The sequence below is a fragment of the Peromyscus californicus genome, unplaced genomic scaffold, assembly GCF_007827085.1.
Source record: "Peromyscus californicus insignis strain IS unplaced genomic scaffold, ASM782708v3 Scaffold_20__1_contigs__length_68692818, whole genome shotgun sequence".
In the NCBI taxonomy this organism is placed as follows: Eukaryota; Metazoa; Chordata; class Mammalia; order Rodentia; family Cricetidae; genus Peromyscus; species Peromyscus californicus.
In genome coordinates this window covers 46,461,040-46,476,307 of record NW_026294503.1, presented here as the reverse complement: position 1 = coordinate 46,476,307, position 15,268 = coordinate 46,461,040, and the positions used below count along the sequence as shown (strand labels likewise).

General features: G+C 43.4%; 1 protein-coding gene and 1 non-coding gene across 2 annotated transcripts in view; both read right to left on the bottom strand.

Annotated features, from left to right (window-relative positions):
- Ep300 (E1A binding protein p300) overlaps window positions 1-13,572 on the bottom strand; it is a 72,847-nt gene extending 59,275 nt beyond the window's left edge. Inside the window, exon 1 of the mRNA XM_052748406.1 lies at window positions 13,003-13,572. Within this exon, the coding sequence (XP_052604366.1) occupies window positions 13,003-13,096 (94 nt within the window). The 5' untranslated portion in view covers window positions 13,097-13,572. The remainder of the gene's footprint in view (window positions 1-13,002) is intronic.
- On the bottom strand, window positions 6,988-7,093 carry LOC128117287 (U6 spliceosomal RNA). Its single transcript, XR_008220769.1, has one exon. It is a non-coding gene; the product is annotated as a U6 spliceosomal RNA (small nuclear RNA).
- Window positions 13,573-15,268: the final 1,696 nt, after the last annotated feature.

The window sequence follows — 15,268 nt, the reverse complement described above, 5'->3', positions numbered from 1 at the left end:
GGAGAAACATGTTTAAAATAATAATAATAATAATAATAATAATAATAATAATAATAATAATAGGGAACCAGACCTTTAATCTCAGTACTTGGGAGGCAGAGGCAGGTGGATCTCTGTGAGTTCAAGATCAGCCTGGTCTACAGAGTGAGTTCCAGGACAGCCAGGGCTAAACAAGAAACCCTGTCTCCAGGGTGGGGGTGGGGAGTGGAGGGGCTGGAAATACAACTTAGTTGATAGATTGATGGCTTGTTTAACACACTGAATGCTCTGGGTTTCCTCCCCAATGCCAAACAAAACTGGGCTTGAAGTGGAGTGTTAAGAGAGGTGGCTCAGCAGATGACAGCACATACTGCTCTTGCAGAATTTCAAGTTCAGGTCTCCCACTCACGTGCACCTGTTTAGCACAGGCCTTTATTCCCAGCACTTGGGAAGCAGAGGCAGCTGAATCTCTGTGAGTTCAAGATCAGCCTGGTCTACATAGTAGTTCTAAGACAACCAGTACAGAGAGACCCTGTCTCAAAAAACAAAACATGAATAAACTTAGGGGGCTGGAGAGATGGCTCTGCAGTTAAAAGCAATAGTTTTGTTTTCAGAAAAACTGATTCAATTTCCAGCACCCTCATGGTGGCTCACAATCATCTGTAACTAAAGTTCCAGAGGATCTAACATCATTTTCTGGCATCCACAGGCACTGCACATTCATTGTACAGAGACATACAACATACACGAAGGTGAAACACCCATATACACACACACAAAAAAAAGTGAAACTGGGGAAAAAATTTTTTTAAAGAAAGTAAGAGCCAGGTGTGGTGGTACATGCCTTTAATCCCAGCACTTGGAAGGCAGAAATAGGACAACTTCAACCAATTTGAGATTAGCCTGGTCTACATAGGGAGTTCCAAACCATCCAGGGCTACATAGTGAAAACTTGCCTCAAATAAACAAACAAACAATGAAAAAATAGGTAACAGTTCAGGGGACTGGAGTGACAGCTCAGAAGATAAAAGCACTTGTTGCTCTTACAGAAGACAGAGGTTCAGTTCAAAGAACCCACGTGACATCTTACCCTCTTCTGGCCTGCCTAAGCACCAGGCACATTAGGTGGTACATACACATACATGCAGGCAAATATTCAGACACATGAAAAATAAAATATCAGCTGAATAGGCTAGACCCAGGGCTCAGTGGTTAAAAGTTGTTGCTTTTGCCTTAAGACCTGAGTTCAGTTCCCAGCACTAAAGTTGGTAGTTCACAACTATGTGTATGTAATTCCAGCTCCAGGGGATTTTACACATTCTGCGCGCATGTGCACACACGAACCCACAGATGCACTCACATACACATAAACAAAAAATAGTTTTTTTTTTTTTTTTTTTTTGGTTTTTCGAGACAGGGTTTCTCTGTGTAGCTTTGCGCCTTTCCTGGAACTCACTTGGTAGCCCAGGCTGGCCTCGAACTCACAGAGATCCGCCTGGCTCTGCCTCCCTAGTGCTGGGATTAAAGGCGTGCGCCACCACTGCCCGGCTCTAGTTTTGTCTTTTAATCAACAATAGTTTTGTTTTTTAATCACCTCAATGCCATATTCACACTAAACCTAAACTGTATGTTAATTTATCACTGCACACTTCTTGGTTTTCAATAAACTTCAGAATTTGTTCAAAAGGAATACGTACAGGAGTATAGACAGGTAAAGTGTCATGTTATGTATTTTTAAAATCTCGTAGAGGGGCCAGAAAGATAGATGACTCAGTAGGTAAAGGCACTTGCCCCACAAGCCTGAACAACTGAATTCAAATCCTAGAACCCATTTAAGGTAAGGGAAACAACTCCACAAAGGTCTCCTCTAACCCACACACCAAATGCATACTCAATAAAGATAAATAAAATTCTAATTTTTTTTAAAGCCTCCAGCCAGGCAATGGTGATACATGCCTTTAATCTCAACACTCAGGAGGCAGAGGCAGAAAAATCTCTGAGTTCTAGGCTAGCCTGGTCTACAGAAGGGTTCCAGGACAGCTGTTTTGTTATCAGGTCTCTCCCTGAAATTGATTCTGTATATACTGCCATCAGAATAGTCTTTCACCAACCTCACTTCTACTCCTATGGTTTTTGCTGTAATAATCAAGTAAATGGCAAATTCCTTAGCATATTTGTCTTATCATCTTCCCAATATCCTATCCTCTTCCATCTGTTTCCATGAAAACACCCCAAGCACACAGGGTATGTTCCAGCCACATCATTTGTACTTACTTTATGTGAAATACCCTTCCCCATGCCTAAGAAAAGCTAAGTACTTTCTGCCCTACCAACTTTTGTTCAAATACATATTAAGCTATATGAATTTTTCCAGCAACATCCAAGACCCATGTCTGAAATATTCCTATCAGCTAACCTTTTTTTGTTTTGTTTTGTTTTGGAGACAGGGTTTCTCTGTGTAGCTTTCCGCCTTTCCTGGATCTCGCTCTGTAGATCAGGCTGGCCTCGAACTCACAGAGATCCACCTGGCTCTGCCTCCCGAGTGCTGGGAATAAAGGCGTGCGCCACCACCAACCGGCTCAGCTAACCTAGGCTGAGCTTATAAGGAAATAGTGTATGTGTGTGTACACCACCTCACCAGGTCCTACATTCAAGAGCAAAAAACACCTTAGTTCAAAGAGCAAAAAGCACCTTAGTTCACCTTTATATCTCAAATGCCTAATCCTTGGTAAATACTCAGCATCTGCTACCTACAAAGGAACAGAAACCAAATGAAATCAGAAGAAACTTTAAAATGTCCAAGTTTTAACTCCCCCAGCATATTCATTCATTCATTCACACACACACACACACACACACACACACACACACTTCTCTTCCTATAATCTCTTAGTAAATTACCTACCCATCTTCCCCAACCTGAAATCTGGGAATGCTCTTAGATTCTCCATCTGGCCACTTATATTGGAAACAATACCAAATTATGTCTCAGCCAACTAACTTCCAAACCTTCCTACTTTTTTCCATCTTCTGTGATAAAGACCACCCATACTAGAGCTAGAGTCCTTTAAACATCACTTCTTACTGCCTCCTTCTCAAGTCTTCCTTCATTTTAATATCTTGCATCCATTTAAACGGCTAAAATGTAAAATTTAAACTTCTATAAGTATTGTTAGTCCTGAATGATTGATTAACCCCTTGCTCATCTCTCACTTCTACCCCTCCAGTCAGGTTCTCAGAATGATCACACTTTCAAGCCTCATGTACGCCCCCTGTTCTAGCCAAATGACACTCTTATTAGCCATATCGATTATCAGATTCCAAGACAGGACACAAATGCCTCAAAGATATTCACCAATGTCTATAAACTAGGCTAAAGGCTCCATATTCACCCATCTGTCCCTGTATTTCCCAAATAAATTCTGGTCACAACAGACTTGTTGGATATCAATGTCTTCCCCCTGAATCTGTAATTCTAGGAAGGCAAAAAGAAATCATCTCTGTCTGAACTACCAGAGTGTTCCATAAACCAAGGATTTATGTGCAGCATACAAGCCTACAAAAAAATATTAGCCCAAAAGACTACTGCCATCTTGTTAACTCTTTAATATTCTTTAAATTGTGATTCACAAGCTTAGTAGTAGGCCATAAAACTAATCGAGTCTCTGAAAACACTCAAACTAAATACCTGGATGTGGTGGCACATCCCTATAACTCTAGCACTCAAGGAGGCTAAAGCAGAAGGGAGAAAATACCGGAGTTCATTATCAATGCGGTGAGGAGATGGCTCTGTCGACGAAGTGCTGCCACTCAAGCACAAAGACCTGAGTTTGGCCCCCAGCAGCCATGTAAAAGGCAAGCAGTGACACTGTGATCCTGACCCTGAGGAAGCTCAGAGAGGAGACGCCCTGAGCCTTGCTGCTCAGACTGTCTAGCTTAATCAATGAGCTTCAGATTCAGTGAGACCCTGTCTCAAAAATTAAGGTGAGGAGTGACTACAGAAGACACCCCAAATCAACCACTGGTCCACATCCATACAGGAACATAAAAACACATACACAGTAACTTTACACTGTGACCAGGGTTTCTGGTTCTACATAGAAATGTAGTTTTTAATCCTTAAACTAGGTGTTGGTGGCTCAGACCTGTGATCCCAGTATACAGGAAGCTCAGGTAGGATTGTCTTTTAAGACTGTCATTCATGCCGGGCAGTGGTGGCGCACGCCTTTATTCCCAGCACTCGGGAGGCAGAGCCAGGCGGATCTCTGTGAGTTTGAGGTCAGCCTGGTCTCCAGGAAAGGCACAAAACTACACAGAGAAACCCTGTCTCTAAAAACCAAACAAACAAAAAAGGCTGTCATTCATGTATGTATGTTTGTATTTCTTAGTGTGATTAAAAAACAAAAAACACCGAGATGCACTGCATTTTTCTTCCTCTTTCTTTATAAAAAAAAGTATCTTTTGGCCAAGCATGGCGATTCTACCCTCAGAACACCAGGCAGGTAGGAACTATTGGAAGAGATCTGAAGGAAACCTGAACTACTGGGCTATCACAGAGTTCCAGGCCACCTTGTAGTGCAGAATGAGACTCTGTCTCAGAATAACACAAACAGTCCCTGAAGAGACAGCTCATCAGTAAAAAGCACTTGCTACTTCAAGGGTTCAATTCCCAGCACCCACATGGTGCCTCACAACTGTCTGTAACTCCAGTTCCAAAGGATACAATGCCCTCTTTTGGCCTCTACGGTACCAGATAAACACACATACATACATACACGCATACAAAATACTCACACATAAATAAAAAGAAAAAAAACATCTAGACAAACAAATGGAAACTGGAAAAAAAACTAGTGCTCAATCACACAACTTTTGCAAAAAAAAATCATCCTTATCTTGAACACTGCCAATAGGAACAATCTGCTTTCCAGTTTCTCACACTCTTTTTTTTTTTTTTAAAGATTTATTTATTATGTATACAGCATGAATGCCTGCAGGCCAGAAGAGGGCGCCAGATCTCTTTATGGATGGTTGTGAGCCACCATGTGGTTGCTGGGAATTGAACTCAGGACTTCTGGAAGAGCAGTCAGTGCTCTTAACCTCTGAGCCATACCAACACATTTTTAATTACTTAGATACAAAACACTGTGTGGTAGCACATACATTGTTTTTTTTTTTTTGTGTGTGTGTGTGTGTGTGTGTGTGTGTGTGTGTTTACTTCACTTTTATTTTTTCTTAGGACAAGACCTCACTCTAATCCAGGCTGGTCTAAAATTTGCAGTTTCTTGCTTCCAACTGCCAAATGCTAGGATTACAGGTACATCATGATTAAGAGTACTTTTATTCTTATTTTTGCCTTTCTGCTCCCATATTCTTTGCTGAAAGACTTAATCTTTGAGTGGATGATGCACAACTCTGCTACACTTACTTGATCACTATTTCTAAACTCTTAAGTCCTTGCCTTTGTCTTTATCCCATTTTATCTATATGACCATTAAAATAAAACCCCACCACTAATTTCCTGTAGTGGAGTTGGCAGCAACTAGTTAACATAATGTGCACACATTGTGCAACATCCAGTGCTGTCTTATTTAGTTTTATTTTGTCCCAGGGTCACTTTATGTAACCCTGGATAGCCAGAAACTGTATCACTTTGTAGCCTAGGCTAAACTCTAAGGGGAAATAGTTAAGTATCATCTTCCTAGAATTCTGGGATTTATGTAAATACTACCACACACAGCTTTCCTAAACCATTTTATAGAGAATTCTCACTTATTCCTCCCCACAACACTACAATTGTGGGTGCTACAGATAAGAAAAATGAACCATAAGTCAGGTTATTGGCCCAAGGTTCAGTTAATAAACATAGGCATGGGATTCTCAATTCTAGAAGTCTGACTCTAGTACCCATTTAACCAACCCCCCTCTTTTTTCCCTCCAGAGACAGGGTCTCACAACGTAGCTCTGGCTGTGCTGGACCTAGCTCAGTAGACCAAGCTGACCTCTAACTCACAGAGAGCTACCTTTCTCAGCCTCCAGTGCTGGGATTGAAAGCATGCGCCGACACTGTCAAACAGCCACTCATCTTTTGTGTTCATTAGGTTGTCTTTTTTTTTTTTCCTGAGACAAGATCTCATTACAAGTAGCCTTGGGTGGCCTAGAACTAGCATGTAGACCATGTCAGCCTCAGAAATATTTTTCTCTCTCAACAAAATTGCAGACTGTTCTTTGAGGCATTTATTTTAAAAAGAATCTACATCTAAAAACAAATTTTATCTGGAGCTGGAAAATGGCTCAATGGTTAAGAGTACTTACTGCTCTTACAGAAAACCTAGGTTCGGTTCCTAGCACCCTCATGGCAGCTCCGGTCTCAGGGGATCCACACCTTCTTCTGATCTGAGGGCACCAGACACATACATATATACATACATACACACATACATGCAAGCTAAACATACACACACAAAATAAATATATAACTAAAAGTTAAAAAAAAATCCAAATTGCTAAGAGGTTAATTAATCCATCACTATTTATTCTGTTAGCTCCCCATTGTGTATGTTCATGTCCATCACAGCACGCATGTGGTGGTCAGAGAACAACTCTGTAGAGCCTGTTCTCCTTTTTAACCTTTACATGGGTTCTTCTAATTGAACTAAAGTCTACAATATTGCACAAGCAAGTACTTTTACCCACTCAGCCATCCTGGCAGTCCTATTTTAAACTCTTCAAGAAATGAGCAACAGAAAAATCTGTATCAAAATTTCAGAAGAAACTACTAACCATCATATGAGAACAGTCATTTGCAAAAAATCAATATTGTTGTCATTTGCAAAAATCAGTATTGTTATTTTGGTTTCTTGGTTTTGTTTCTTGAATTTTGTTTTGAAACAGGGCCTTACTACACCATAGCCCAGGCTGGCCTCAAACTCTCAATCCTCCTTGCCATGGCGCTGGAATTATAGGTGTGCACAAATGAACACATTCAACTCAAAATTTATTAATTTTTAAAATATGGAACACTTCACAAATTTTCATGTCATCCTTTGCAGAAGGGCCATACAATCTTTCTGTATTTTTCCAATTTTAGTATATATGCTGCCAAAGCAAGCACAAATTTAATGTTTTAATTTGTCTTAATCTTTAGCATAAGTTGTTTCACTTACCCATTAATTTCACTAACGTTTCTCACCCTCAAAATAACTTCAAGCCAGGTGTAATGCAGATACCTGTGGTCCCAGCTACTAAAGAGGCTGAACTGCAAAGTCAGTTGAACCCTAGAGTTTCCAGACCACCTAGGCAACACAGCAAGACCCCATCGCAAAAGGGAAAAAAAAATCTGAAAACCACAAAATAATTATTTCCTATTTCCCATTAACTAATTGTTGGGTACTATAAACTGGCAGAATGACTTCTGAATTGTTTCTGTAAATTTACCAGGAAGAATTACTTTATATTCCCACTTGTATCAGGCAATATTCTTCCTACAATTCTTCCCTTTCTTTAACCTTTAAATATGTCTACAAATATCACTATGCACTGATTTTCAAGTTTCAAATTATTTTCTTCTATGAATAAATGAACTAGAGAAGGTAGAAAATAAGATGTCAAAAAGCAAAGGCAGAAATCCTCTTTACCCTCCCTAGCATCAATTCACTGGGCATGCTATGCTAATACAGTCTCTACTTAAGCAATAAAACACAAGCTCCTGCTGGGAATCAGCACCTGTATTATAACACACAGGACTTAGAACTTAACAAAATGTCATTTATCTCACTCTCAACCAAACAATCTTGAGGTCCTATCAATAAATTTACAAGGCCTTGAGAAATTTAAGGTACAGAGCAAAGTATTCTGCTATATTGCACCACAGTCAGCAATACCTCATCTGATCAATACCTATCTGATTCAGAAACAACTCTAATATACACATTTTCTAACTTAAAAAAAAAAACAACAAAGCAAAACAAAACAAAATTAAAACATAATGCTAGGGTCTGAGCTAGGAAAAAAAAAAAAACTACTCCACAGAAGTAGTCTAAGTAGGATAGTAAGTCACTTAAACAATGTTACTCTGAGAAAAATAAAACACATAAAATGTGTGACTTGCCCCTATAATCCCAGCACTGGGGAGACAGAGGCAAGAAAACTGTAGCAAAACAATTCATCCTTACCAGTTTTCTAGGGTATACATTAACCTAGTGGTCAAAATTCAAGTATACTTTATATACTATCTCTTAGTGCCTTTGAAATTGGGGGAAAGGCATAAACCCAAGCCAATCCATTTACCCATACAGTAGGGCTACAGGAGGAATCTTTACCCTACTTAATTGTGATCGGTCCTAAAATTGTCACCCTTCTTTACAGAGCAAGTTAAATGCTCCCCTCTTACTTTTTTCCCCCGAGACAGGGTTTCTCTGTGTAGCCCTGGCTGTCCTGGAACTCACTCTGTACACCAGGTTGGTCTCAGAATTCACAGAGGTCCACCTGCTGAGTGCTGGGATTAAAGGCTTGTGCCACCACCGTCCCCTTAAGTGCTCTTAAGTGATTTCCAAGCAGTGACAAAATGTTCAATGAGCAAAGAAGTAAAAGAAAAAAAAAAAGTCACACTCCTCAGGTGGATCTCTGAGTTCAAAGCCAGCCTGGTCTACAGAGCAAGTTCCAGGACAGCCAGGGCTACACAGAGAAACCCTGTCTCAAAAACCGGGGCTGGGAGGAAGAGAGGGACACCTTCATCACTGCCATCTCTTAAGATCAGCAAAAATCAGTTAAGTAAGTATTCAAAAACTTATCTATTAACTTCTGTGGCCAATTTTACAAAAAGAAAAAAAAAGTTTACAAACAGCTTTCATGATCTTTTAGAGGAGAAAGGGCAGAACAAAGTTATGTTTCAAACAGGACACAAAGAGGCAGAAAAAGATCTCTTTGAAGCCAGCCTGGTCTACATAGGGCTGCCAGAGCTACACAGTGAGACCCTATCTCAAAACAAAAACAAAAACAAAAACAAAACCACACACTAATTAATTAATTAAGTAAAAGTTACATTTTGGCCAGGCGGCGGCAGTGCAGCACTCAAGAGGCAAAGCCAGGCGATCTCTGTAAGTTCGAGATTCAGGACAGGCACCAAAACACACAGAGAGAAACCCTGTCTCCAAAAAAAAAAAAAATCAAATAAATGAATAAATAAAAAATTCATTTCACAGTTTTGTGCAACCATACCAAACAGAATTTTTTTGTTTGGGGGGGGGGGAGGGTCTCTGTATGGCCCTGGCTGTCCTGGAACTCACTTTGTAGACTAGAGTGGCCTCAAATGGAAATCTGACTGCCTCTGCCTCCCAATGCTGGGATTAAAGACATGTGCCACGCAGGGTGGTGGCGGCGGCGGCGCACGCCTTTATTCCCAGCACTCAGGAGGCAGAGCCAGGCGGATTTCTGTGAGTTCGAGGCCAGCCTGTACTACCAAGTGAGTTCCAGGAAAGGTGCAAAGCTACACAGAGAAACCCTGTCTCGAAAAACCAAAAGAAAAAGAAAAAAAAAAAAAAAAAGACATGTGCCACCTTGACTGGCCTGAATACAATTTTTAATGTAGCAAATGCAGATACTGAAATACAAACATAAAAGTACAAAACCAAAAACAAACAAATAAATAAATGCTTTTAGTCTTTTCCATTTTAACACAAAATGTGAACCTATATCAAGTCATTGGAATCAATCTTTGCAATTTCACAATGTACCTAGGGTCCTCTTAATTCTACATTAGTACCTAACCTTAGAAATTCAAGAATCGGGGTGGAGAAGGTAGAATCCACCTTTAGCCCCAGCATGAGGAAGGCAAAGGAAGGGAGATCTTGGTGAGTTTGAGGTCCACCTAGTCTACATAGGGAATTCCAGGACAGCTTGAGCTGTTACACAAAGAAATCCTGTCTTGAAAAAAAAAAAAAGACAAAATTTAGAAGTTGGGTGTAAATCCTTAACTATTTTGTAATACTTCAGTTTACAGCTCACTGGACCTAGTTGCTTTCATATAAAGAAAAGGCAATCAAATACTCTTGATCTTACACTACAATTTTACGAGTCTAATTAACTTGTTTGTCATCTGTGTGTGTCAACCCCACGACACACACAGGGGTTCCCTGTGTAGCCCTGGCTGTCCTGAAACTTGCTCTGTAGACCAGGCTGGCTAATTTACTGTTTAAAAGTTTGTAGAGTCCAGAATTTTGATCAGCTCTAGATAAAACAAAAATCGGGCACAATAAACAACTTTCTTTTACATTTATAAAATGCCGAACTGACATCTTAAAAATCGAAATATAGACACTGAAAGTTTTACCATCACATCTGTTCCTGTTTGCAAATAACTATCCAAATGTAACGGTACCCTTCATAAGTTCAGGAAGGGGCAGCATTTCTCTGTACTCACTCCTCTAGCCCTGCCAGAACAAAACCAGAAACGGAGGCCTATGCAGTTTAAACTGTATGTGAACTGGGTTTGGTGACAGAGACCTTTAATCCCACCAGTGGGGAGGCAGAGGCAGGCGGATCTCTCTAAATCCCAGGCCAGCCAGGGCTATGCAATGATACCCTGTGTCTAATTAAAAAAAAACAATGGGCTGAAGAGAGGGCTTGGCAGTCAAGAGCACTGGCTGCTCCTCCAGAGGACCCAGGTTTAATTCCCAGAATCCACATGGCAGTTCACAACTGTCTGTAACTACAGTTCCAGGGGACCTGACACCCATGGCAAAACACCAAGGCACGTAAAACATTTTTTTTTTTTTTCATTAAAAAAAAAAAAAACAAGCCTGGCATTGTGGCACAGGCCTTTAATCCCAGCACTCACGAGGCAGAGGCAGGAGGTTCTTTGTGATTTTGAGGCCAGTCTGGTCTACACTGAAAGTTCCAGGACAGCAGAGACACATAGAAAGACCCTGTCTCCAAAAACAAAAACAAAACCAAAACACTCCTGGAAAAAATTCAAGAAGAGCAAAAAATTAACTCTCAATACAACTTTTAGAGAAAAGTTACTATTATTAATATAAATTTTTAGTACCAAGAATAAATCATTTTCAGTGTTGAATTTTTTTCATATTTAAAACTCTAGTAATTGAAGCAGGGCAGTGGTGGCACAGGCCTTTAATCCCAGCTCTTGGGAGGCAGAGGCAGGTAGATCTCAGTTCCAGGACATCCAGGTCTACACAATGAAACAAAACCAAAAAAAAAAAAAAAAAGACTCCAGTAATTGTATTCAAAGATATGCAAAGCAAGTTTTGCTTTTTAACCAGGAAAATTAACCAAAGCTATACAAGTTAGCTAAGTACACAGACCAGACATAGAGAATACAGTAGTCTAACTGAACAGAAATGTTTGAATAGAACTTCAAGACTAAGCCACTTAAACTAGGATTTTTCAAAATAATTCATTTAAAAAGTTTTCCATATGTTATTTCATGTTACTGGCTAGGTCAAATATGGTACCGTGTAAACATGTTACAGAACTACATTTATTGCATGGGTAGGGGGTAGGGGTGGCGAAACAAAAATGCATAGGAGAATTTCTATAGACATCCTCTATCCCTACAAAGGAATGTCTATTCGGATGAATTCTGAAGACATAATTTTTTAAAAAATCCTCTAAGACTACAAAAACTTTACAGCTGAATGTTCATGTGTAACTAAAGTTAGAGCCTTTGAGAAAACTGTAAGAATCGTCCTTCCCAATTGTACAGGTTAACAAACTCATGGGTCACATAATACAGCTTCTAGAAGCAAAGTAAAGCACTTGTTCTATCTTATTTTCCTGCTTTAATATAAGTCCTACTCAGAAACATGGTCAACAAGTTCTCCACAAACTTACAGGGTACATTTAACTCCATTATGCACTCTCACTGGCAGACGGAGAGATGACGTTGAGCCTGTTCTCTGAGTTAAAGAGATGGTTGTAGTAAGGGGAAACATCTTGTAGTCTGTCAGATGACCAGCCATTATTCTTTTTCATGGCCTCTCAAACAACTCAGACAGCAAAAGAGAACCAGGTTGGTGACCATCAGAACAGTAACAACCGAACTAACAGTAAGCAGAAAAAAGAATGGGAGGATGGAAAGTCTCCCTGCATTTCTCCTAACAAAGGGGCAGAGTGAAAAGAATTCCTTGATCGTGTACACTGAAATAGCAAAAGTCAAATAAATAAAACATGCACAAAACCTACTACATATTTTTAAACTTGAACAATCACTTTATGAAGTTCATGACCGGGACTCTTTCAACTTCTAATCTCCATTTCTAAGTACCAAATTCCAGAAAAGCTTTATCTTTTTCTCTTTCTTCCTAAATAAGAAAGTGACAACCAAGTGCAAAGAAAATGCTTAAGGTCTCTTCACCTGAAGATTGAGTTTGAGACATTTTCCGTTTCACACCAAATACATATAAAATGAACTGTGTTCCACACTGATTCTTAAGGCAAAAATGGGGTGAGAAGACCAAAGAATAGTATTGTGTTAAACTTCATGTTACACTTAAAATCCTGGATCACACACACCCCCTAAGATTTTTCTCCCACCCCTATTCCTCAACAGAAAATCTGCTGCACAGAACAAAAAATTTTTAAAGTGGAAAACAGAGGAAAAGAACAAAGTGCAATAGGGGAGAAAGATTTGAAATCCCTCACTCACCAGTTTAAAAAAAAAAAAAAACTAAAAGTGTATGAAAGTCCTTACACACAATTGTACCGGCATTTCCCAAATTAAATTGCAAGAGGCCAACAATAAAGGTCCATGCAGCAACCCACTTCCGAGCTCCTAATTCCAGAACACACAACGATGTGACATGACATAGTGTTGCAATGAATGTATCAGAAGGCAAAGAAAATGGTTGGGCCACTGGACGTCTTCAACCAGCCCATTCAAACACCTTTAAAATTAAACATGGGCCGAGGAACAGGGAAGAGATATACAGAAATACGAAAAAATACAGATGCAACTAGCAGAAAAGACGAGGGGAAAGGTGGAAGGCCGGGAGTCCCGAGACTAACCTGTGCCATCGCTGGCCGACGCCGAGAGGGCCGGAGATGACAGTTTAGGCCGCTTGGCTGAAGGCGGCCCCGGTTCCACCACATTCTCGGCCATTTTTAATTCTTTCGGAGATACAGCCGAGGAAAAACGAGAATCCTGAGGAAATCTCTTCTTCGGCCCGGGGTCCCCGCCCCGCTCCTAAGGGTGGGCTCGGGAGCTCCGCCGCCACCCAAGGGGGGGTGGGGGAAGTTCCTTTTTCTCTTCGCCTGGTTGCGGTGGCCGGAGAGGGATGCGGACTCAACAGAAATGGTAGGGGCAAGTGCGAGGGGCCGGGCCTGAGCCGGGCCCGGAGGAGGGCACAGCAACACTGATCCGACGAGCACGTCCGCTGCAGCGAATTCTCGGGAACTCACAGCTCTACAAACGCAGTCCCCAGCCCGCCACGGCGGGCCCTTGCCCAGCCGAGGTCTCTCGGAGCTCCGCCGCCGCCATCAGCTTCTTCCTCCTCGGTGCTGTCCTCCTCCTTCTCATCGCCACAAGGAGGCGGGGGCGAAAAAGGGGGAGAGGAGGAGGCGACCAGAGACTCACCTCCTCCCGGTGCCCCCTCCCGGGCCTGCGCCCCCACCCTGCGAGCCGCCCTCCTCCTCCTCCTCCTCCTCCTCCTGCTGCCGCTGCCGCACCGGCCCCTAATGGCCGCACTGAGCTCACCCGAGCCGAGAGCCAGACTGGCGCCGCAGCCGCCTCACATCGCGCAGCGGACGGCGGAGGCGCGGCGACGACGCCGAGCGTGGAGCTCGCCGGCCCGGAGGGCCAGGGGGGCCGGGCCGAGTAGGGCCGCCCGCCCGCAAGCCCGCCAGCCCGCGCTGACGCCGAGCCCACCGACGCGGCCTCCCCGCGCGCCGCGCTCTCCGCCTCCGCCCGCAAGCCCGCGGAAGAGAAATAAGCAGGGCCGCCTCTCCGGCCCTCACCAACCCCCGCCCCGGCAGCCAGGTGCCGGGAGCTCCCGCCCCCCCTGGGGCTCGGCTCGGGGCCGCCTTGGACGGCGGGCAAAGACGCCGCGGGGCGCGGGGTTATGTAATGGTCCCGTCCCCCCCCCCCCGCTTAGGCGTCGACGCCGGCCCGGGCCGCGGTGGGGGTGTGTGCGGGCAGGAGGGGGCTGGGGGTCGCCTCAGCCCGTGCGCCCCGGGCCCCCTGCCAGTGGCTCGACCGCGGCCGCTGCTCTCCGGCCCGGTCCCCTCCGCACTCCCTGCTCCCGCAGTTCGCACTCAGCCGGGCGTCCCGCTTGCCCTACTCTCGCCCGGTCCCTCTCGCTCTCTCGCTCTCTCGCTCTCTCTCTCTCTCTCTCTCCCCCCCAGCCTATCACACAAACAAGATGGCGGCTGTTGTTTCTTGCTCCTGCCGAATCCTCCTTACAGGATAGCGGTAGCGGCGGCGGCCGGAAATGAGCCAAGATGGGGGCGGGGGGGGGAGCAAAGAGGGGCGGGGCCGGTCTCTCTGGGGGCGGGGCATGGGCGGGGCCTCGCCCTTGCAGCTCGCACAATGGGGGAAAGCCGCGCCGGGGGCGGTGCCACTCCAATCACGGGATCCGCCCAAGGGCCCAACGCGGTAGGCGCTTCCGCAAACTCCCCCCCGGCGTCACTCGGTGGCTCCCTTTAAAGGGGAGGTTTTGAAGAAGGGGGGTTCAAGGGGGTAGACTTAGAACGTATTTTCAGTCGGTGGACATTTACGGGAGAAGGTGCTTGGGCTGGGTCTCTGCGCAGTCGGAGCTGGGGCGCTGCTCCATGAAGGAGCAAAGACTCGGTCGGAGCGCTTGAGTTTTGCCCGCGCAGGTTGATCCTTAGAACCCTATTAAATCCGCCAGGCACCTGCTGTGTTTCGGGATAGAAACACATTGCATCCCCATCATCGCCTTTTCGAAAGGAGCGATTCATTTCCCAAAGTCACACTGCGAGTCCTTTCCATTTTCTCTGAAAGATCTGATTCAAAAGGAAAAATTTGAACTACGAAAATACTGATAATTACAAAAACGGGGGGAAAACCACAGCTAGTGGAAGGCTATCCAGGACTAGACCCCGCATGCATTTTTACCCTTCTCGTGTCTACACATCCTTACTAGGTACCACTCTCAAAAAAAGAAGCCTTGAGAACTATTTTTCTGAATCTGCCTGAAACTTCCAAGATCCTTTGGGGGTATTTCCAACCCTCTCTAACGAATGAGCTTAATAAAAGACATTGTTATGTAGTACCTTAAAAGTAATGTAAATATGGGAGAAGACAAAAATGTTA